The sequence below is a fragment of the Caretta caretta genome, chromosome 8 (genome assembly GCF_965140235.1).
Source record: "Caretta caretta isolate rCarCar2 chromosome 8, rCarCar1.hap1, whole genome shotgun sequence".
In the NCBI taxonomy this organism is placed as follows: domain Eukaryota; kingdom Metazoa; phylum Chordata; order Testudines; family Cheloniidae; genus Caretta; species Caretta caretta.
Window position 1 is genome coordinate 22,759,515 of NC_134213.1, and position 22,568 is coordinate 22,782,082.

The 22,568-nt window shown below is 42.0% G+C and overlaps 1 protein-coding gene across 4 annotated transcripts in view; it reads left to right on the forward strand.

The window, feature by feature from the left end:
* HTR4 (5-hydroxytryptamine receptor 4) overlaps positions 1 to 22,568 on the forward strand; it is a 212,600-nt gene that overhangs the window by 76,495 nt on the left and 113,537 nt on the right. For all 4 annotated transcript variants that reach the window (XR_012669597.1, XR_007358115.2, XM_048861979.2 and 1 more), the window contains exon 3: positions 22,413 to 22,538. Coding sequence is in view for 2 of the 4 variants with exons in the window: in XM_048861979.2 (XP_048717936.1) it covers positions 22,413 to 22,538 (126 nt within the window). In the remaining 2 variants the exon portion in view is untranslated. The remainder of the gene's footprint in view (positions 1 to 22,412; positions 22,539 to 22,568) is intronic.

A 22,568-nucleotide genomic window follows, 5' to 3' on the forward strand; every position in this document is an offset into this window, starting at 1 on the left:
GGAGCGCAAAGGTGAGCTGTGATAGTTTTATAGACACAAAAGGAGCAGCATGATTAATTTGCACTAATGCAGAGTTACAGAAACTGTGGGGAGACTGAAAAGTATATTAAACTTAGGAACAGAGTAGAGGTGATAGCCATTTCTAACCACACATGGTCCTCTGTCTTATGACAAAGCATTCACCACCACCACTGTACTGCTTGTGAGTGTCAGGTGTGGCTTCATATTTTTGTGCCTGTCTGTCTAAAATCCTTATTAACTGAATAAAGCAGCATGTAATGCTGTCTACGCTGAATTCTCTGCAGTGCCTCGGTATGGCTTAGTACCAGTGGCACAATATATCAGCCGGAGCACTTTTCATATTGTTGAACTTTTCTCTCAGTTTCTAGGGAAACATTTTATAGCACTATATTTATCAGAACGTCTTTCCAAACACCTCCACCAACACTTAATTAATGGAATTTTAAAGCTTTGCTCCAACTACTGCAAGTTAATAGAGTGCTCACCGACAACAGCTGTGGAGCTAGGGAGACATTTATACATGCAATACATTTACAGGGTGAATATGCATAATAGGGGCATCTCTCCCTGATCCATCTATACATCCTCAGTATCCTGGATTGGGAGATATAACAATGTTAAATTTTACAATCTGACTCTTTAACAAGGACAGTTTTATCTGGGAAGATTCCTCATTGTAATCGAACACAAATACAGAGTAACTTAAACAATAGAATTTTATGGCCATATTGGAGAGTGCAGTCTTTCTTGAACTTGAGTGCCTCTGCAAATAATCGCCGCTGTCTCTCGTTAAAGATTCGGTGGGGGGAGAGGAGATTTTTGGAGTTGATTGGAAAATATTGTGCATTAGGGTGCAGGATTGGAATAGCAAGAGGTGCTGTAGGTCAAGATTGTGAAGGGGCCCCAGGAAAACAATAGAAAGAGGCACTGCAATTCAGGATTGAACTGCATAAACCGATCTGTGTGGGAGTTCGGGACCAGATCAGCCGTGTGTAGGTCAGGGTTAATAGGTCTAGTACAGGTCACAAATGAGTTGCATTGACAAAGCTGTATCTAGTAATCAGGTCTGGAATAGTTGGTAGTGTTACAAGACAAAACTGAAGTGCACTTGCTGTTAGTGGGAACCTCATGGCTCTCTGTCTGCCTCATATCTACCCACATTGAAGTTAAAATTCCCAGGGCTTTTGGAAAAGTGCAGGGGGACAAGCCCAGTGTTCTGGAAATGGTTCTCTCCGAGTAGAGCCAGTTGTAAGGTCCAAAGCTGCAGTGAGCTATTGCTGAGTGCAGAACACCTACTGCAGTGCCACATTAGCCTATGCAGTTCCTGAACTGGCTGTATCCATATTACTGGTTTGGAAAGAACATTTGCTATATCTTGAATATGAATGATACTTCATAAAACCCAGTTCTGGTTGCATGTACTTGGCCTATCAGATATCTGTGGCAGATATGGATAATATATAGCACTGTAGGTGAACTGTCTCCTTGAAATAAAGTGCACACACCATGCATATGGAATTGATACTTATTTGTCTTGCCAAATCGAGTGCTTCCACTATTTATTTTGCCCCTGATATATTGTGGCAATGAGTCATTGATTATATGACTTACTGGTCTGGCAAATATTCATGTCGTCTGCTGCTCTTACTACTGTGCAGAAGGAAGCCATTTACAACAGTAACTTATCGTCTTGCTGCATCTGTTAGCCCAGTAGTTAGCATAATGTGTCCTCTGAACAGCAGTCTCTGCCTCTCTAATGATAAGGCTTCATTAAAAATGCCATTCCTCTGAACATTTGCCCTGGTGTCTTGAAATGATGCAGAAAATCCTGGGGGAATGAAGTTTTCAGGGGGTGCTTGGCAGTTTGAGAGTTAATTCAGTGTAGGTCAAGGTAAAGAAAGAACATTGAGGTGTCTGGGGAAGTGTTACAGGACAGAAAATTGTCTGTATAGCCAGATTTGTGTGTGTTGAAATCTTGTAGCAGAACTTTCTTCATCTTTCTGTCATTCTGCATACTCCACCTCCCACTTCTAAAGGGGAAAAGGTGTTGTTGACCATGTAAACTCTCTGGGTCAGATTCACGAAGGAGCATGCCAAAGGTGTGCCCGTGAAAATGCCCATGCACCTCTTGCACCCAGCTTCGCCTGAGCTGTTTGTACAAATCAGGCAACTGCAAGCTAAACTGTGCAGTTTGCAAGCATATATGTGGGTTTTTGAGTGTCCAATTGTGGGTGCATTTTTGAAGGTGGACTTATAGGGCTGGATCCTAATCTATTATATTAATGTAAATCCAGAATAACCGAGAGATTAATTTTGCTCAGAATGTGTATTTTGGAAAATGTGGCCTTTCTTCTGTGGAAAATGTGGCCTTTTCTTCCCATGACATGAGACTGGCTAAGCTCAAGTGCAGTGTTGTTTAATATCTGACCTCTTCTTTGGAGCACTATAACCTGTAATTGCAAGGGCATGGACTTGATACTACAACAGCCATTTTCCACCTGTAACTTCTGTGCCTTAAGCACCCCCTTGCTGGCTATTGTGATAAATATTGGAATCCAAACCTGAACTCCCCAAGGAACAATTGGTGGTGTGATGGGATTTCATTCTTATACACCTTCCCCTTTCCCCAATTCTGTTCTCTGTTACACCCACCAATGCAGCTCCTGTGTGTATGTGCGCGCGTGCGTGCACCAGGGGAGAGGGGGAAGGCTTGGGTAACTGGAGACAGAATTTAGCCCCATATTTGCAAGATTCTCTTGTGCTTTTTATACCTGGGTATGGCAAGTCCAGAAACCTAGCCACTGCCCTTTCAGGAACATAGCTACAACAGGGCATTAGTCTGTGGCTCATGTTCATTGCTTACTCAGTCAGAGCCCTCATTTGCTTTGATGGGAATTTCCAGTGGTTAGGCAGAGAAAGGCCAGGAGGCTCCGGCCAGCTGAGATTAATATTCTTTCCAAAACCTTTTGAAAACTTTGGGCTAAATTAGTTTGGACTCCTGAACAGTGGGTAGCCCACGAGGGAAGCAGCTGCAACCTCTCCAAAGTACTTGGGCTCACAGGGGCAATCACTGCCCAAAGAGTAGGCTGTTCTGGCTGGGGAGGGACAGTCCATTGCCAGCTTTTGCCAGGTTTTAAAGCTGCCTTTGCATAGCCCCTTTGCAGAAAACACAGCCTGATGTCCTCTGCTGCTAGGACAGGAAGGGAGAAATCTGGCCCTGGAACTGCCATTATTTACAATATTGGCTTTTATGGGCAATAATAGGGCTAAGGTGGTCAGGCTCATCTGGCAGCTTCAATGAAATATCTGCTCTTTATTTTCTGCACTTCAGCTACTGTTCTATGAGTTTTTTCTTTTGAGCCCAAGAGCTTTAGGTCTCATCCAAGCAGCCGCCTTGTGTTTTCATATTGTTTGCTCTTTTTCCTTCAAGCCACGCTCAAAACCCTCATTACGCTGTCTCCCTGCAGCAATGCAGGGATCTTTGTGTAAAACTACATCCAGTGACATGCTGAAAACAGCAGTTGATCTAATGGGAGCCTGAGTTTATTGGGAGTTTGTTTCAAAAGCTGTAAACTGACATAGCTCCTCCACCCACCCAAACCCTCTTATTAAATTTAGTAACACAGTTTAACTGGCAAAAGCCAAAAGGAGGAAATGAAGGCTTATGATTCTTGGGAGTTAATCACAAAGTGACCACAACTGGCAGCCCCTCCTTATCTTTTTGGCCATGGGTGCCCAATTTTTGCCCACCTAAGAGGTACCTTAGCAACTTGCCAGGAGCCTGGGGGCAGCACATAACTGATCTGAGCAGATTGCAGTTGTGGCCCATGGAGACTACAGGTGGCAGCTTGCAATGCTTCATCCTGACCCTAGAGCAGGTCTGTTTGCCTCTGGGCCTGTCCTTTCCCCAAGGACGAGAATGAGTGTAAGTGGTTGAGCTTTCAGTACCATTTTGTATAATTAAGAGGCAGGTCTGGCATTCAAATAGGGCCAGATCCAATTCCATTGAAGTCACTGGAAAGAGTTCTATTCCCTTCAGGGGGCTTTATCTCAGGCCTGTAGTCTAGTATACATACCAATGTATCTTAAAATTAGTCACACTCAGGGTCTGCATGCTCAGAGTCTAGATGTGACCTTGCTTTGTATTTAATAAAGAGAGTTGCGCTTTAAATTTTATTTCCCTGGTCACATTCTGAGTTCCTGAAGTACAGAGGCTGCAGCATGCTCATGAGAAGATACTGTCTGCTACCTGACCATGTTAGGCAACACGATACATGAGTCCTTTAATCTCAAAGCTCCATGGGAACTATGTAGGCACACAAACTCATCTTAAATGCACATCCTCACTTCTTCCACAATCCTTCAGGCCCTCTTCTGCTCCTGCACTTCCTTCATTGTTTCCTCCAGTTGCAGATCTTTGGATAACTCCCTGCTTCTCATCCTCTATAGCCGACAGGCATCAACTTCTAGTAGGGTTCCGGAGTTGTCTTCCACTCTTGGTACAATGCTCACTGTCTTATTTTCCAGGGTGGAGGAGACTTTAGCATTTAAATTTGCTGACATTCCAATGAGGAACTCCTCTATTAAATACTGCGCCATTGTGGAGCTGCAGGTTGTATCTTCGGGGGTTTCCCTTTACACTTGGCTATGTTTTCTTCTTTTTCACTTCGCTTGGAGCAATTTTCTCAGTCTCTGGTCAGAAATCCTAAAGGGATGTTACCAAGCATGTTTTAGCACAATTTATGTGAAAAGGGTCAGCTCCAGGCTATTAAAAATCAAACTTAAAATGAATTCAGTGGGAGACCACAAAGCAGCTGCTTGCTTCCTTGTACTCACTCATCATCTGACCCTGCAGCTCAAAAAGTTTTTTTTGTTTTTTTTTTAAACTGAATATCATCCCTGGTTTACAGATCAGAAAATTAATCTGCAGAATGGTTAAATTACTTGTCCAAAATCATAAAGCAATCAGTGAGAGGCAGAGCTGCAAAAAGAACCCATTGCTACTGACTCCCAGTCTTGCGGTTTAACCTGTAGATTATACACACTCACTCACATGCTTTCTCTAGAACATACGTGTACTGTCTTCTCTGCTGGGCTTATCCTGTTCTGTCAGGATGCTTGTCTCCAGGATCCTTATGCAAGTGATTATTCAGGGAAGATATCCATTTGCAAAATAATAGTATGAAGAATTCCCTTCAGAAAGCCTTGCACATCTTTACCAATGTAAATCACAACTTGATGTTCAAAATCACTGCACAATCACATGCAAAGTAACCCTTCTTGCCACATTTTCACTCATGATTGAACTGTCTGTTTTTGTTAGATAGTTGATTTCTCCTCCAGTTTACTTAAATTTGAGCATGGCTTGGGAAGTGTTCAGAAGAAACAAGTACTAAGCTGCAGGGATAGGAGCAAGGTTTAAACAAAACAACACGGCCCTAGTCCAGGATTTTGTGTCAGGTGGCCAAACAGGAACAGACATCTGAGCCTAAATGCAAAGGCAGGATTCACTTAGGCAATATGGTAACAAATATATGCTTTGTTCTCTGGCAGATCGCTGGCTGCTACCTCAGGCATTTGTGTTGCTGGGTTCTGTTCTGTATGGGCAAGCAGATGGGTTTTCACAAATGTAGCAGTATTAGATGGGGAGACTCCTCCCTTTCCCAAAAGGTTTGTATTGGAACAGGATCTGGGGAGCAGATCGGGTGCAATGAACGTATTTCATATCTGTGGTGCATTTTCTTGAAGGTCCGGAAATTTGCAAGTCCATTGGGAAGTGAATCTAGCAGCATTTGATTAATTGGCTGCATGAACTTCAGAGACTGAACACATGAACCCTAACCATGCAGATAGATCATGCTTTAAAACTCAATAGGATGTACAGTACCCTCTGAAGACCACAAAGACAAAATTACTTCCTGTCATCGTCTCATAATGAATGAGTTGTGAAATGATTTCTCTGTGGTTGAGGACCTGGTTTTATGAGGGATGTCTCAAATAAAAGACCTTCATGGAAATCAACAAGTTAGCTCCTCTGTGCCAAATCTTCCATTAGTGCTAGTGACAGTGAGGACCAGTTTGATTCACCTAAACTCTTGAAACTTGGAGTCTGTCCAGGAAACATTAGGAGTTGGACACCTGATAGCTATGTAAAAACAATGAGGAGTCCTTATGGCACCTTCGAGACTAACAAATTTATTTGGGCATAAGCTTTTGTGGGCTAAAACCCACTTCATCAGATGCATGGAGTGGAAAATACAGTCGGCAGGTATAAATACACAGCACATGAAAAGATGGGAGTTGCCTTGCATCTGATGAAGTGGGTTTTAGCCCACGAAAGCTGATGCCCAAATAACTTTGTTCGTCTCTAAGGTGCCACAAGTACTCCTCGTTGTTTTTGCTGATACAGACTAACACGGCTGCCCCTCTGAAACCTGATAGCTGTGTGTGTCCCACTCTGTCCAGAATAGAAACTGGCAGTGAGAAAAATACACAGCACAGCTCTCTTAATAGCCAAGTTGACACTGTCATTCTCTGCCTGAACACTTGTTCCTTTAATACCCCTAATTGAAAATGTATCTTGGGAGAGTTGAGCACGACTCTTATGTTTTTTTTATTTGAAATTCTTAATAATCCACCTGAAAGATTTCACAAGGAGGTGAATAGAGGCTTCACTCTGATGTGAAAACAAGACCGCAGTGCTGTCATAGTAATTGGTCCAATAAAGGATATTACTGCACCCACCTTGCCTCCCTCAGACAAATTAAAAATAAGAACTGCTATTATTGGGTTCTTATCAATAATTACCTGAGGAGAGGGGGGCGGTTATTTTCAGACTGGCGCAGAAAACCATCAGAGAGGGAAAAGAGCTTCTTCAGCTCAATGACCTATCTTGATGTCAATTTCAGTGCGCTAGGGTGTATTTCTAAATACAAGTTGTGACACTGGTAAAGCAGGTGCCAGCTATTGCCCAGTCTATAGGCGTCAGCTAAGCACTGACAGATTCATAGCTGGTAACCAGACGAGTTCATCTATCTGTTACCATTGTTCAAGATAGGGGTTAGACTTGTAAGGATGTGTGCAGTTTTTAGACTAAATGCTTGTAAATTGCTGTATGTGTTAATCTCACTTGCAATGTCTGTATTCCTGATACAAGGTAAAATGTTTGTTTTTATAATTGTAAAAATATCTGCTCTGAACTTGTGAACTCAGACAGGAAGAGTGGCTCTGCACCCGCCCATCTAAGAACTTCAGTGAAATTGAATGGTCCCCGTGAAATGTTTCAGTTTTTACCATAGTGGTAAACTGTGACAAAAGAGCTTCATAGGTATTTTTCTAGCCAGCTCTAATTTAAATACAGATTTTCCATGTTACAGCTCTTTGTTATAAGCCTGCTTTCTACAGTGTAAAGCTACTATCCTATAGCTTGTGCATTTGGAATTTTCAAGGAACCTGAAGTCTGTTGTAAAGAATGGAATTGAACTCAGGTCCTAAGTAAATGCCCAACCACTGGACCATCCTTCCTCTCAACTTCCATTGGCTTCCTTAAGCACCTTTAAAAATCCAAGCCAGAAGTGTCTTATAATGATACTAGCTTTATTATAAACCATGCAAAATTATTTCCTTCCCCCAACAAAAATAACTGCAATGGAAATTAAAAGACTAAAAACTACAGCATCATCTAAGCGCTGGTCTACACATGGAAGTTTGCGCTGGTTTAACTACTTTAGTTAAACAAGTGCAACTTTGTTTGTAGACTTCCTAACACAAGAGTAGCAATTCAATAGTTAAAACTAATACTCTGTGCTTGAGATGCCTCACTGGGTCTAAGTATTGCACCTGGCTACAACAGGATACATTAAACAGTACGTTGAGACTTCTGTGTATGTACAACATGTACAGTTTGTTTATCAGTTTTCTTGTATCTGAATCTTGATTATCTGAAACACTCTCATCATCCCTTATCATCATTATTTAAGCTCAGTACCAATGTGGACACAAGAACAAATGGATATAAACTGGTCATTGGGAAGTTTAGACTTGAAATTAGATGAAGGTTTCTAACCATCAGAGCAGTGAATTTTTGGAATAGCCTTCCAAGGGAAGCAGTGGGGGCAAAAGACCTATCTGGCTTTAAGATTAAACTCGATAAGTTTATGGAGGAGATGGTATAATGGGATAACATGATTTTGGTAATTAATTGATCTTTAAATATTCATGGTAAATAGGCCCAGTGGCCTGTGATGGCATGTTAGATGGGGTGGGATCTGAGTTACTACAGAAAATTCTTTCCTGGGTCTCTGGCTGGTGACTCTTGCCCACATGCTCAGGGTTTAGCTGATTGGCATATTTGGGGTCGGGAAGGAATTTTCCTCTAGGGCAGATTGGAAGAGGCCCTGGAGTTTTTTTGCCTTTCTCTGTAGCATGGGGCACGGGTCACTTGCTGGAGGATTCTCTGCTCCTTGAAGTCTTTAAACTACGATTTGAGGACTTCAATAGCTCAGACATAGGTGAGAGGTTTTTTGCAGGAGTGGGTGGGTGAGATTCTATGGCCTGCGTTGTGCAGGAGGTTGGACTAGATGATCATAATGGTCCCTTCTGACCTTAGTATCTATGAATCCAAAATGAGCTTATACCACTGATGTGTATCAAATACATTCAGTTCCCTTCATGTCCCTCTATTTCTGAGATAAATAAGAGACAAGGGTATTTGTGTGTATATCTATATACCAGAGAGAGAGAATGATGTCAGTTACCTTGGTGCAAATGGAGTTATTCTGGATTTAAACCTCGCTAATTGAGAACAGAATCTGAAACACAGAGTCAGTTATCATAATTCTTAGTCTGAAGCATTGAATAGACTTTGCCTTTTGGATCTGAGATTAATGACAATTAATGGGAACACTGCTAGGAAAATAATCTGGTTGATTAAATCTGAGCTACTTAGCATAGCTGTGTGGTATTCATCTTTTTAATATAGAGCTCTCCGTGTTTAAGGCGTACATAGGGGATGGGATGGGCTGGAGCCACTTACCCTGAATATACAGAATAATCACATTATTCTGATTGTAGGTGTACTTTGGTGTGGTTCTCTCTCTGCTTTGTCCTCTATCTGCTTTATTAAAATGAAATGTATCGTTTGGCAGATGTCATGGGCTTATTTCTGAAGAAGGAATCCTGAGCTAGGTCTGGGACAAGACATTTCTGAATAAAGAGGCGTCAGATCTTTGGTTTCACTCAGTACCTACAAAACAGAAAGGGATACTGCAACAGAGCACTGCAGCCATCCCCCTTGCGCTTTATGGTGTGTACAAATAAGGAACACAATGACATGCACTCAGATGTGAGGGCATGTGGGCCAAAATTGTCAAGCTTCAGCAGGTATAAACCGATGAAGGTCCATTGACTACAAGGGACTTATGCCCATTTACAGCAGCGGAGGATGGGACCCAGGAGCTCTCTATTTCTATTGGACCTTGAACCAGCGCCCTGAATCTGAGAGGTGCGGGGGGGTGCGGGGGGGAATGAACCCAGATCCAAATTTTGTTGTTCAAACCCATGTCAGATGCTAACGTTTCCCTCTGTAGGTTAATTAGCTAGGGGTGAAATTGCTGTGGGAGCATATGGAGGGCCCCACAGGGCACCAGCCGTTCCTGTACCCACCTGATGTCTAAATGGAGAGAGTGTTATTAGCACGTACTTGATTGACTACGCATCCCACATAAAGCATTTTTAAAAGCATTTAACTAGTCTGTCTCCTTTTCTTGGTACTTGATTCTAAGCGGTGTCAAGCAGCTATTTAAAAACTTTGATCCTATAAGACATCTTAGCTTTTGGTCCAGCTAGCTGAGCTGGTACATACAGCCGGCGCATAGCATCAATGATTTTAAACAGCCTAGGCCTGGACATAAATTACTCTCCCAAATAATATGTAAGTTCTTGAGTTTCCTCAGGTCCACCAGGCATGCATACTGCAGTGTTACTGTATTCTGCTGCAGCTCATCATCCGCAGTATTTATTATTAGTCATTTGGCTGTTTACTTAGCTCTCTCTTCTGGTCCTAGCTAGAGACACCCAATCTCCTTATGGTCAGAGGTGGATCAGGATGAGCATATCAATATTATTAAGAGTTACAGTCACTTCCTCCACCTGACACTGTGAGAGGAGGATATACTCTCTTGCCCTGCACTCCCCAGCTTGGGTTTCTCAGGCATTAAAGACCTCAACAACATGAGCATCCCTGGCTGGATTCTGGTTTTGAACTTTGTTTTCGAAGGGCGCATCTGCACTGCAACTGGGCATGTGCTTCCTAGCTCGGGAAGGCAGACGCACGCTAGCATTGCTCAAGCTAGCGTACTAAAAATAGCAGTGCACTGTGTGTAGGGCAGCTGGGGCTCGCTGTCCGATACGTACCCAGGGGGTCCTTGCAGCTTTGTTCTCAGGGGTCTAGTCCAAGCTGCTGCCCACACTACGCACAACTACACTGCTATGTTTAAGGTGCTACTTCAAGCAGAGCTAGTCTGTGTCTGTCAGCCCAAGCTGGGAAGCACACTCCCAGCTGTAGTGTAGAGATGCCTTGAATGACGTTATTGCTGGTGAAAGGTGATAGGGTGAGACTCCAGAAAAGGTAAAGCTTGTGGAGTGGCAATGCAAGGTTCGCCTGTGTGGCCCCATCAGGGTGTCTCATCCCCATTACAGAGAGACCATCTTTAATTTTGAGTGGCTGGGTTCAGCCTCCTGGGCCTCCTTGTGTGAAACTAGTGTGTAGGTCTGACCTGAAAACAATCATTTGGGTTCACAAAGTGTGTTGAGGTTTTCAAAATCGGTTTTCATTATACATTGGAACGCAACCTTTCCTGAAGTAAGACTCTCCACAGCCCAGTGGTTAAAGCACTGCCCTGTGATGTGGGGAACCCATGCTCAAGTCCCTGCTCTACCTAATTCAGAGCAGAGTTTTTCATCCCTGATCACTCCAAATGAGGCAGCTCAAGGACTTCATCCTGGGTCTCCTATACCTCAGGCCAGTACCCTAATCCCTGGGATGCCGAGACTCAGAATTTCTCTTTTCCTGGACCTACAAAATTGATGTTTCTGCAAAAAGTTTTGTTTTAGACAAAACATCGGTTTCCATCAGAAAAAAGTTAACCAGCAACATTTCAATCGGCTGTAACAGTGCTGGTTTTGTGGTGCAGATACTGATCCAACAGGAACTGGCCTGAGACCTATTTGGCACAGCCTACGGAATAGATGTTGGATGGGGATGACTTCCTGGCACTGCTGAATGGGGATGGATTTTCAGTAGAAAGGTGCTTGTTTCTGCTTTATCTGATGTTATTTGCTACAGAATAATGTTCTCCACATCCCACTCCACAGCAAACATCATCTAGTGGAAGCCAAGCAGCCAGCAGTCCTCTCCTGAGCTTTCATCAGAAAAAAGCAACATTGTTTTTTCAAATTATTAGGGGAGAAACAAACCCCAAACAAATAAACCAAGAGCATGATTTTATTATTTTGCTTCATGTAAAGTCATTTATTTGTGCCTTGTCAATAATTTAATTAATCCAAATCTGTTTCTAAAACAGAAGTGAAATGTGTAATTCATTTTAAACCATTAGATATGGTCCTGCCATCTGCACAAGCAGGAAGAGGATAGCTGTATAACTGATGTATAACTCATGAAAATATGTACTGGATTCAATGGGACACCACGTAGCAGAAAAGATATCATGCTAATTGAATGCTGACCTCTAATATTTGTGGAGGGTAGTATACACTGTAAGAGCCTGACAGGTATAGGTCAGGTAATTACTTTTCTACTGTAATGTTTTTGCACTGAGACAAAGATCATTATTTTACTCATGAAGGAACACGTACCAATTTAAAAAGCATTTCCATTCAGCCTCTGATTTTGTTCCTGAAAATAATTGTGGGTGCAAATAACTGGATGTTCATTTTATTAATTAAAATATTTAAGTGAAATGCAACTGCAGATCCTGAGGGCAAAAGCAAGGTTCTTTTTAAAAAAATCTGGTTCCATACATTCTCCCAAAGCTTTAAGGTCTTTGTGAAATCCGTTATTTCCACTAGGTCAACATAGTCCAAGACATCACCCTAATCTTTTAATCATCTTCAGTGAGTCAATGAGGGTCATGATATGTCCTGTTTATAAGATATTTATTAATGTCCCTGACCATCTCCAGCAGATGCATAATCATTTCTTCCTCTATATTCTGATTTTTTCTCTCCTGTTTTAAAATGACTCCCTGTTGCCTTCCAATCCCCCACTTTGCTGCGCTCTGTTATCCCGGAAATGTAAATCCTATTGTGCCTTCATTCTCATTCTCTCTCTCCTTTTGTGTTTGCAGAAATCACATGAATTTCATCTTTCATTTTCTCCAAGCTTTAAATTGGATAATAAGCGTAGCTGTAATTATTTCACAATAATCCACTCTGGTGTCTAAAAGCCTGATCCGGGCCATGGCCTAATGCAGGCAGACCCCAATATCAGTAGAGGTTCACTGTGGGACTCCTTGGAAGCTCTGCTAGCTCTTCTCCTGTAAGGTGTCCCATTGACTCCAACACCGAAGAGCAGTGTGTGCATGCACACTAGTGATTCCCAGTGCAGTATTAGTGCCTGAATGACTTTAACCAATTCACTTCCAAACCATTATAACAGCCGGGAGCCCATGGCATAACATGTCTAATAAAAGCTGATGGAGAAATACTACTGCTAATACAGCATGACTAATCCATATGTTCTAATTGCTAGGTAAAAAGTGTAAAAGCATGTAGTGTCATTTAGAAAACATTGGGTGTTTACAAGAAACTAGGAACTGAGCTTGACAAATAATTATAGAAAACAAAACTTCAGCCCACACTAATAACTAGATATATGAGCTTTTTCAATGTACCTGAAAAACTGTTTTAGTATCTCCTTATATGTGGGGTTTTGTACATTCATTCAGCATCAGCGTTTCACTTTTTTCCTTAAATGACTTCTATATTCTTACTAGCCAATAATTATTTTGCCTGAACTTCTTTCCCTGATAACAGCAAACTCTTGAATCCCCACAGTATTAAACAAGCAAACATGCTCAGGAGGCAAAATGTTCAAATTTGAGAAAAACAATGTCATGCCAAACCACTGATTTTAATTTACATCCATATTCACTTCTTCCATTATTAAGAGCTTTGAATTACTGTAGTTGCATAATTAACAAATATTCCCATTTGACAATAGATTATTCAAAAGGCACATGCACAGTAATGCATCATGGTTGAGCACTCATGCTGTGTCTTCAGTGATACATGCTTCTATTTAAGGTTTCAGAGTAGCAGCCATGTTCTGTATTCGCAAAAAGAAAAGGAGGACTTGTGGCACCTTAGAGATTAACAAATTTATTTGAGCATAAGCTTTCATGGGCTACAGCCCGCTTCACTGGATGCATGTAGTGGAAAATACAGTGGGGAGATTTATATACACAGAGAACATGAAACAATGGGTGTTACCATACACGCTGTAAGGAGAGGTTTCAGAGGAACAGCCGTGTTAGTCTGTATTCGCAAAAAGAAAAGGAGTACTTGTGGCACCTTAGAGACTAACCAATTTATTTGAGCATGAGCTTTCGTGAGCTACAGCTCACTTCATCAGATGCAGATAAGGAGAGTGATCACTTAAGGTGAGCTATTATCATCAGGAGGGGGGGGGGGGCGACCTTTTGTAGTGATAATCAAGGTGGGCCATTTCCAGCAGTTGACAAGAATGTCTGAGGAATGGTGTGGGGTGGGGAATAAACGTGACACATTAAACAAAGTAAAACTATTTCCCCATGTTTATTCCCCCCACGCCCACTGCTCCTCAGACGTTCTTGTCAACTGCTGGAAATAGCCCACCTTGATTATCACTACAAAAGGTCCCCCCCCCCGCCACCCACCTCCCTCTCCCTCCCCCTCCCTCCCTCCCCCACCACTCTCCTGTTGATAATAGCTCACCTGAAGTGATCACTCTCGTTACAGTGTGCATGGTAACACCCATTGTTTCATGTTCTCTCTGTATATAAATCTCCCCACTGTATTTTCCACTACATGCATCCAATGAAGTGACCTGTAGCTCACGAAAGCTTATGCTCAAATAAATTTGTTAGTCTCTAAGGTCCTCCTTTTCTTTTTACTTCTATTTAAGTTCACTCTGGGGCACAGTACCACACAACTTGTGGGAATAGACTGTAGAAATTTCATAAGTTCTCCCTGGTGGCTCAAAAATTGTTGTATATGTAGGGGGTGCATGTGGAAGATATGCAAATAAATGTGCATTTCTCTGCCCATTCTATATTGTGTTTCTACACCAATGGGGACATACGTCTCCTCCTACATCCTCAAAAATTAGAATGTAAAGGTCAGATCCTCAGCTGGTGTAAAGGTGCATAACTCCATCGACTTCAGTGGAACTATGCCAGTTAGAGCAGCTGGTAGTCTGGTCCTGAAGCAATATCCTGCTAGTCCTCACTTGGAGTCAGCCTCTAATTGTGCCCTTTGGACTCGTGGAGCTCTGCAGAGCTGCTTACCTCTTGATGCTGAAACGCTGTCAGTGAGATTGCCAGTGTTGCCAACCCCAAATGTTCAAAAATCATGAGTCAGTCTCACTAAAAATCATGAGATTGGCTTTAAAATCATCAGATTATATAAAAATAATAGATTTGGTGGGGTTTTTTATTTGCCTTCTGCTTTTGGAGCCTTTAGGGTGCACTAGAGTCACATTTTGAAGCTTTCTCCGCAGGCATGAGGACTAGAAACTTACTTTTTCTTCAAGAATGAAGGCTGAAATCATCACACATCCACTTGACTCCAGGAGCTCAGGCTTTAAGGAAAACAATAAATTGGTTAGTCTCTAAGGTGCCACAAGTACTGCTTTTCTTTTTGTGAATACAGACTAACACGGCTGTTACTCTGAAACCTGTCAATACTTATCATGAGACTCTCAACAGAAAAACATGAGAGTTGGCAACACTGGATTTCCTAGTAACTATGGCTCAGTCCAGGCCTCTTTTAGGATTTCCAGAAAATTTTCTGACCAAATAAATTCATACCTTTGTTTTCCTTTGTGGGGTATTCCTTTGGTGTCAGTTCAGCCATGATGACTTCTGCAGATGAGCCCAAAGCTGGAAGGGGTTAGATAACAGGCTGATTGCCATCTTTCCTCTCTGAATTGGTCTGTTCATACAATAGGAAGGCTAGAATCACAGCAGAAAACTGAGTGACCACCTACTGCCCTGAATGATCCATGCTACTCCTTACTAGCAAGAAACAATCAAGAGTATGTGGCACTCCTACTAACTGAGATTGTCAACACCTCATTTGCAAAGACAAATCTACCTACAGTGCACCTGTAGTCTGGCCAGTACTCAAAATGTCATCACTCAGCACAACTGGCTTCTCCCAGCTACTGCCCAGCATCCCCCCTCCTGTAAGCAAATCCATCACTCCCATTCCTGAGCAAGCTAAGTGGAAAGATTGCCAGGGCCCACCTCTCACTTCACCTAGATGCTACCAATATCCTTCATGAAGAGCAGCTGGCTGAAGCTGAGCCTGAGCGTGACCTAATAACCCCTCAATGCCAGCTAGCAAAGGGTTCACTGTTCTGTAACAGCAGGTCTGCCAAAGTCACTACCCCAACCACACTGCTGTCATAGTATTCACCCAGAAAGGTTCTTGCGAGGGGTCTAATGGAAGCTCACGTCACACTGATCCTTCTAATTGTTGTGTGATGTATGTACGAGTGATGGTTACGAAGTTATAGGTATGTATTGAAAATATGTTTAGAATCTGTGTCACAGGAAGGGTTGGCAACTCATTCTGCCAGACAAAGGGATGTGGAATCACATGCCTTGGTTCATATATAAATCAAGCATTGTAAAGCCAACACAAGGGAGGTTCCATTTACATGTGAAAGTCAACAAGAAAAACAGGTTGGGGGAGATGTGAAACAAACAGGAGTATGCAAAGACACCTTGGAGCCAGCACCTTTAGGAGAGAAACCATAGGGAGTTGTCCTGACTTTGGCCGTAAGAAGAAGGCACCAGGACCCCTCTTTTGTCCTACACTTGAAGGGGTAGCTGGGTAGTACAGTTATACCCAACCAACCTTGGATCAAACGCTGCAAGAAAGAGCTTAGGTGAGAAATTGCTTAAGACAAAGTTAGCCTATTAAAGTCTTTGTCTAGAAGAAGCGTGTTATACTTTGTTTTGTTTGTAACCCATTGTTCTTATTGCCCTGGCTCACTATCTCATAAATCTTTGCCTTTGTTAATAAGCTTACATTTGTTTTCAGTATGAATAGATCACAGTGCTGTGTTGTTATATAGGAGCAGATACTCAGTTGAAACAAACAAGCTGATGCGTGTTGCTGTTCTCTTGGGAGTAGCGCGCCTGGTAATTTTTGTGCATGTCCAGTGACAGGGGATGGACACTGTAGCAGGATACTTTCGGAATGGCTCACGGGCTGGGGTGCACCTACTGTTAACCTGCAAGACAAAGTGGGGGCTGGCAGGGCCCGGAGGAGAGTGCTTGAGTGGCTGTAGGGCTAGCAGTGTCAGGGAGCTGACCTCCAGCTGCCACATGCTTGAAATGGGGGTGGGGTAATGAGGTGACCCGTGTAGTCCTGGGCACCCCGAGAAAGTGTCATACTTGGAAAGACTGATGCAATGCTAATGAGGAGAGGGATGCACTTTGAAGAACCTACCACCCTTATAGCATCACCCTGCCTTTAGAGAGTCCATAGCCTGTGTGTCCACCTGGACTGTTCACTGCTTCTAGATACCGCAGTATCCACGACTGCCTCCTAATGTTAGATTCAGACTTAGCCACAGAGATGCATGGTTTTCTTATATCCAGGTTTGATGGTTGTCCTTTTCTGTATCTCAGGGCGAAACCAAGGCCTGTTAGAAGCTATAATTGGTTCAGAACCCAGCAGCCTGGCTGCCCACTAATACTAGGGTGACCAGATGTCCCAATTTTATAGGGACAGTCCCGATTTTTGTATCTTTTTCTTATATAGGCTCCTATTACGCCCCACTCCCTGTCCCGATTTTTCATACTTGCTGTCTGGTCACCGTAACTAACACAGGCCACCAAGAGCCCATTGTCCTCAGGCTCTACTCTGCACAGCTCCCTGGTGAACATCAAGCCTAATTAAAGGTCTCAAAACCCTCCATGGACTGGATCCGAACTGTGTGGAAGATCCTGCAAAATCAAGGCCTCCCATGACAGTTGCATTCCACTGGGTCGACAAAACTGTCCCTTGCAAAGGTGAAACTCGTGTGAAACTCCCGGCATGCAGGCTCACAAAGATGGAGCTGACCCCAAAGGACAGTAAATGATCACAAACATTGGCACCTTCAGAACAAAATGCAAGGCCCACTCTTCCTTCAGCCTCCTCTTCCCACACCAGCAGCACAAACCAACCAGCTGATGCCCTGTCTCTGCTGACAGGAGGGGAAAGAAATACATATAGCATCATATGTACACTTCAGAATTCAGAGAAGTGTTCTGGTATCATGATGATGGGCAGGTATCATGATGATGGGCACCATATAGGAAAGAAGGAGGGACAGAGAAAGATAGAATAGTCAGACAACTCTAAAAAAGCAAACAAAAAACCTAGCACCCTGAACAACTATGGCACTGTATAAATTAACCCATCATCATCTTCACGGTGACGGCGTGTACTGCCACACTCTCCCAGGAGGAAAAGGAACATCTTTTGTATAGAGACATTCAATGCAGCCTGACATTTTGTTTCACAGATGCAGCCACTGAGCTACCATTAGTCTATTATGAATACTCCGTTCAGGCAGGCACAATTACAGTTCCCTAATCAAGGTGCCTTTGATCATAGCAACCCCTTTGTTTCTGGATGCTTTTAGTCCCACTGTGTTCCCAGCAAGTGAGCCTGTGGCTGTAAGACCTGCCTTTGAAGTTGTCTTTTGTTTTCCCCCTAAATATAAATGGTGTCTTCCTCTGCTGAGGAACGTTATTAACAGGCTGGGTGTTCTGACATGCAGTTTTGCTCAACATAACTCGTGTTTTGGCAAGTACATAACCTACCCCAGTTGTGCAATAGCCATCTGTGGAAGTATCGAACAACGGGGAGAGAGAGTTCTGTGCATCTCCAAAAGAGGAAAATTACCTTGTCCTTTCTAGTTTTGCATAATTCACATCAGACAAGGACTGATTCTCATTGGCTGTTTTCTGGTTCTTTTCTAAAGCACAGTGATGCACGGCAGATTAAGTTGTCATAATTATCAGCATCTTTTCTCCTAACACTGTCAGGAAAACTTTTATTTCTATGGGAAATAAACTCTTTCAAATCAGATGTAAATAGAGGGAAGTGGGAGAGGGAGAATGTCCAAGGATAGAAATCAGATGACTTCCTTAACACTCCTTTTCTTAGATCATCCACATGATCACTGACTCATATTGGATGGTGGCCTGGGATTGTGGAGTTAGAAAGAAGGAGCAAGGAGTTTAGATTACACTAATCAGCTTGGTTATCCATCAACGGTCTTTCCTGCCGCCCCTTGGGTCTGTGCAGACCATGGACTGAAGAGTGAGAAGTGCAGTAAATGGTAACATTTGTCTAGCTTTGAATTGGTTGGTGAGTTTACAGAGGTGGAAAGCTGCCGGGAGCTAGTATTGGCCATGCTATGAGTGGTCTCAAAAGTGGGGCAGAGGGAGGGAAGCACAGGAGGTGTGAGGGAGCGACCAAGGACAGATTTCAGAGTAGCAGCCATGTTAGTCTGTATCCGCAAAAAGAAAAGGAGTACTTGTTGCACCTTAGAGACTAACAAATTTATTTGAGCATAAGCTTTGCCAGTGATTAAGAGTCACGTGAGGACAATTGTGGGGACTAGAAAAACAAAACCACTCATTTCTGCAGCTGTCCAAGAACCAATGACCCAAGGCAGCTGGAAGCAGAGCTCCTCAACAAATGCTATGAAACTGTAACTGTGCTACAGTGAAGGCTTGTCAACATTTTTGAATGGAGCAAGAGACACATGTTGGTGATTCTCTAAGCCTTAATTGCCCTCACTGAAGTTGCGCTGAGTTCAGTAGACATCTTCCTAATTAAGTGTAATTTCCTTCAGGTGCTAATAAATAAATAAATCCCATCCTTGTCTTGGGCATCCGTGAAAGGTTTGCACTTCCTAATTGGCAAATTTTCCAGCTGAACCTCACCTGTAGTTAAATTTGACCCTTTGCACAGAATGGTGAAAACCTCAGTCTTTATTGCTCTAAAGACAGGTTTCAGAGTAACAGCCGTGTTAGTCTGTATTCGCAAAAAGAAAAGGAGTACTTGTGGCACCTTAGAGACTAACCAATTTATTTGAGCATGAGCTTGTAGCTCACGAAAGCTCATGCTCAAATAAATTGGTTAGTCTGTAAGGTGCCACAAGTACTCCTTTTCTTATTGCTCTAAAGGTTTCACTGGCACCAGCATCAAAAAATCTCTTCTTTGGGTGAAAGAGTGCAGTATTCCTGCTGTTGTGGCCACCATCTGTGCTGACAGGAATGGAGAGGCATTTGACCTGTAGGGTTAACACCACACCTGGAATATCTGCACACCTGCTATCTCACAGTGCATTGGTATTACTCCCAAAATGTCACCTCCAGAGGGGCTTCGATGCTGCCAGCTGGCATAGAACTTTTTCCTGTGGAATCTGGGTAGGTATCTGGGAACAGCCTGTAGGTATCTGGGAACAGCCAGTTGCCTGTTGTGACGTGTTAAAATCTGAAGGTTTCAGAGTAGCAGCCGTGTTAGTTTGTATCCGCAAAAAGAAAAGAAGTACTTGTGGCACCTTAGAGACTAACAAATTTATTTGAGCATAAGCTTTCGTGAGCTACAGCTCACTTCATCGGATGCATGTAGTGGAAAATACAGTGGGGAGATTTTATATACACAGAGAACATGAAACAATGGGTGATGATTATCACTACAAAAGGTTTCTTCCCCTGCCAGCTCTCCTCCTGGTAATAGCTCACCTTACCTGATGACTCTTGTTATAGTCTGTATGGTAACACCCATTGTTTCATGTTCTCTGTGTATATAAAATCTCCCCACTGTATTTTCCACTACATGCATCCGATGAAGTGAGCTGTAGCTCACGAAAGCTTATGCTCCAATAAATTTGTTAGTCTCTAAGGTGCCACAAGTCCTCCTTTTTTTTAAAATCTGAAGGTTCCCAGTAGGAAAGCATACAAAGCTGTGGTGTTAAAAGCTACATCATCACATGTTTTCTCATGTGTTTGAGAGGGAAATCTTGGGGGGGCTGGGGTGTACAAACATAGGGGTTGCTTTAAGCCCAGCTCAGTTATAATACTATCTTCTGCACTTGTTTTGTAACCTAGCTTAACTGGCTTCAGGACAGTATAACCAGTGATGGTGTGGTAAAAAAAAAAAAAAAGAAGAAGTGAATAAACTAAACTCTATATTCCCCAAATGAGAAATGGGTAAACTCTATTTACCAGGATTACCCTTGACTACGTTACTAAGTATAATACCTCTGTGTATCAAGTATAAAGGGTTTGTGATGAAGACAGAGCATCCTTTCTCCTCTCTCCCTCATATACTTATAAATATTTTCACTCCAAAAACTTGCTAAAGTCAGTGTTAAGGAAACACGGGTGTTATTTCCTGATCAAAACACTAAAAAGCAAGGAATTCCTAAGTTAAGACAACACTCCAAGCACTAGCCTGTTATCATCATGACACTCCAGCACAGTAACACACTAATATCCTCTCTGCCATACTCATGTTCAATTCAGCAATACTGTCACTCAGTACACATCAAAGTACTGAAAACTTTTCAAAATAAAAGCTTAGATTGTGGAGCATCCACTCAATGACAACATAGATTCCATGATGAAGATATTTGGTAACCGTTAGAAAGGATATGGAAGTGGTGTAACCAGTAGGGTTGGGACATCAATAAAGTTTAAAGGGATCCTATATCTTAGCTTTTGCCAACCTAGAAAGGAGTCAATTAGCAAATTTCATAAATCAGAAATGTATTTAGTAGCTATATCCTAGAAAAAGTTACCTATGAAAAAACAAAAATTCTGAGGGAGCATTTAAAAACGATTATTGCTCAAACTAATTGGCAGATTTTCAATTATCTGAAAATTCTCACAAAATTCATTCTGTATTTTAAGTCCTTCTTGTTCTGTACATTAGGCGAAGATACACTATTTTATTCCTACATTGTGAAGAGGATTTTCCTGCTTAAATCCCTGCTTCAAGGGCAAATCTTAATGCAATCTTAACTATAGAGACATTACAGAATCTCCATTATCTGAACACACACCCATCCACACATTTGTGTAATAAATAATACTTTTGTTTTTAAAAGTATGTAGTAATTTTGGATATCTTAGATTTTGGGTATCTCTTGTGGACACCAGGTAGACTAGGTTAAAAAATGAAAAAAATAATTTCACAAAAAAATTCAAAGTGTTGATCTAATTTTGAAGGGTTCAAAACAGAACAATTTGTATTTTTTTCCAAAACGGTTTTACTTTTCATATTTTTTCTTTCTTTCTTTCCTTTTGCACAAAAATTAAATACATAACATTAACCATGTCTAGGGTTGGGTATTTTAACCCTTTTCCAAATTTTTCCTTTTTCCTTTTGCTACTTAGCAAATTTTTGAAAACTTTTCCAACTTTAGAAAAATTACAAAGTAGCAACAGTAAAAAGTAAAAGAACAATGTCATGGACACCACTAATTCTATTGTATTCAGTGGGAAAAAAGGAACAAAAAAGTGCATAAAGGGAAAAAAAACAGAAATACAAAATGTCACAATTCTAAAATTTTCAGTTTTGGTGAAAGAACGGAACATTTTGAAAAAAAGAAAAAGCTTTTCAATTAAAAAAAAAAGATTGAAAATAAAATTAATGAAAAAATTCATCCAGCACTACTCAGATTGCTCTGATTTTCAGAAAGTGCTGAGCACCTACCTTTGATAACTGGACCTTTTTTATCTCAAGTTCAGCACCCAAAAAAATAGCTCTTTGTAATCAGTTTTTTTAGCCCTATGGTGAACAGGCAGAGTATTTGCAGATATTCTACATATTAACCTTTCCTTTGAAAACTCCAGAACACATACGTGTCCCATATATTTTCCATAAGTAAGAAAATTTTAACACAAAACAGGTTTTTTTTTCAAGAACATTTTCCCCAAATTCTGGTGCAGAGGCAGATTTCAGAGGAAACTGTGGTCAGAAAGAGTTGTTTAAACACATGCATCTGCCTGAAATTATTTGCTGAAAGCTTGTGGCTCAAGACACCCTCGTTTTCCCTGCCCTCCTCTGATGCATTCTCTTTTTATGGTTTCCAGTTCGAGTGAGGGGTTCGGCGTGGCAGAGAAGGTCGCACTGCTCATCTTTATCTCGGCGGTTATACTCATGGCCATCCTGGGGAACTTGCTGGTGATGGTGGCAGTATGCAGAGACAGGCAGCTCAGGTGAGCCAGCATGCAAGCCCACTCAGTCCC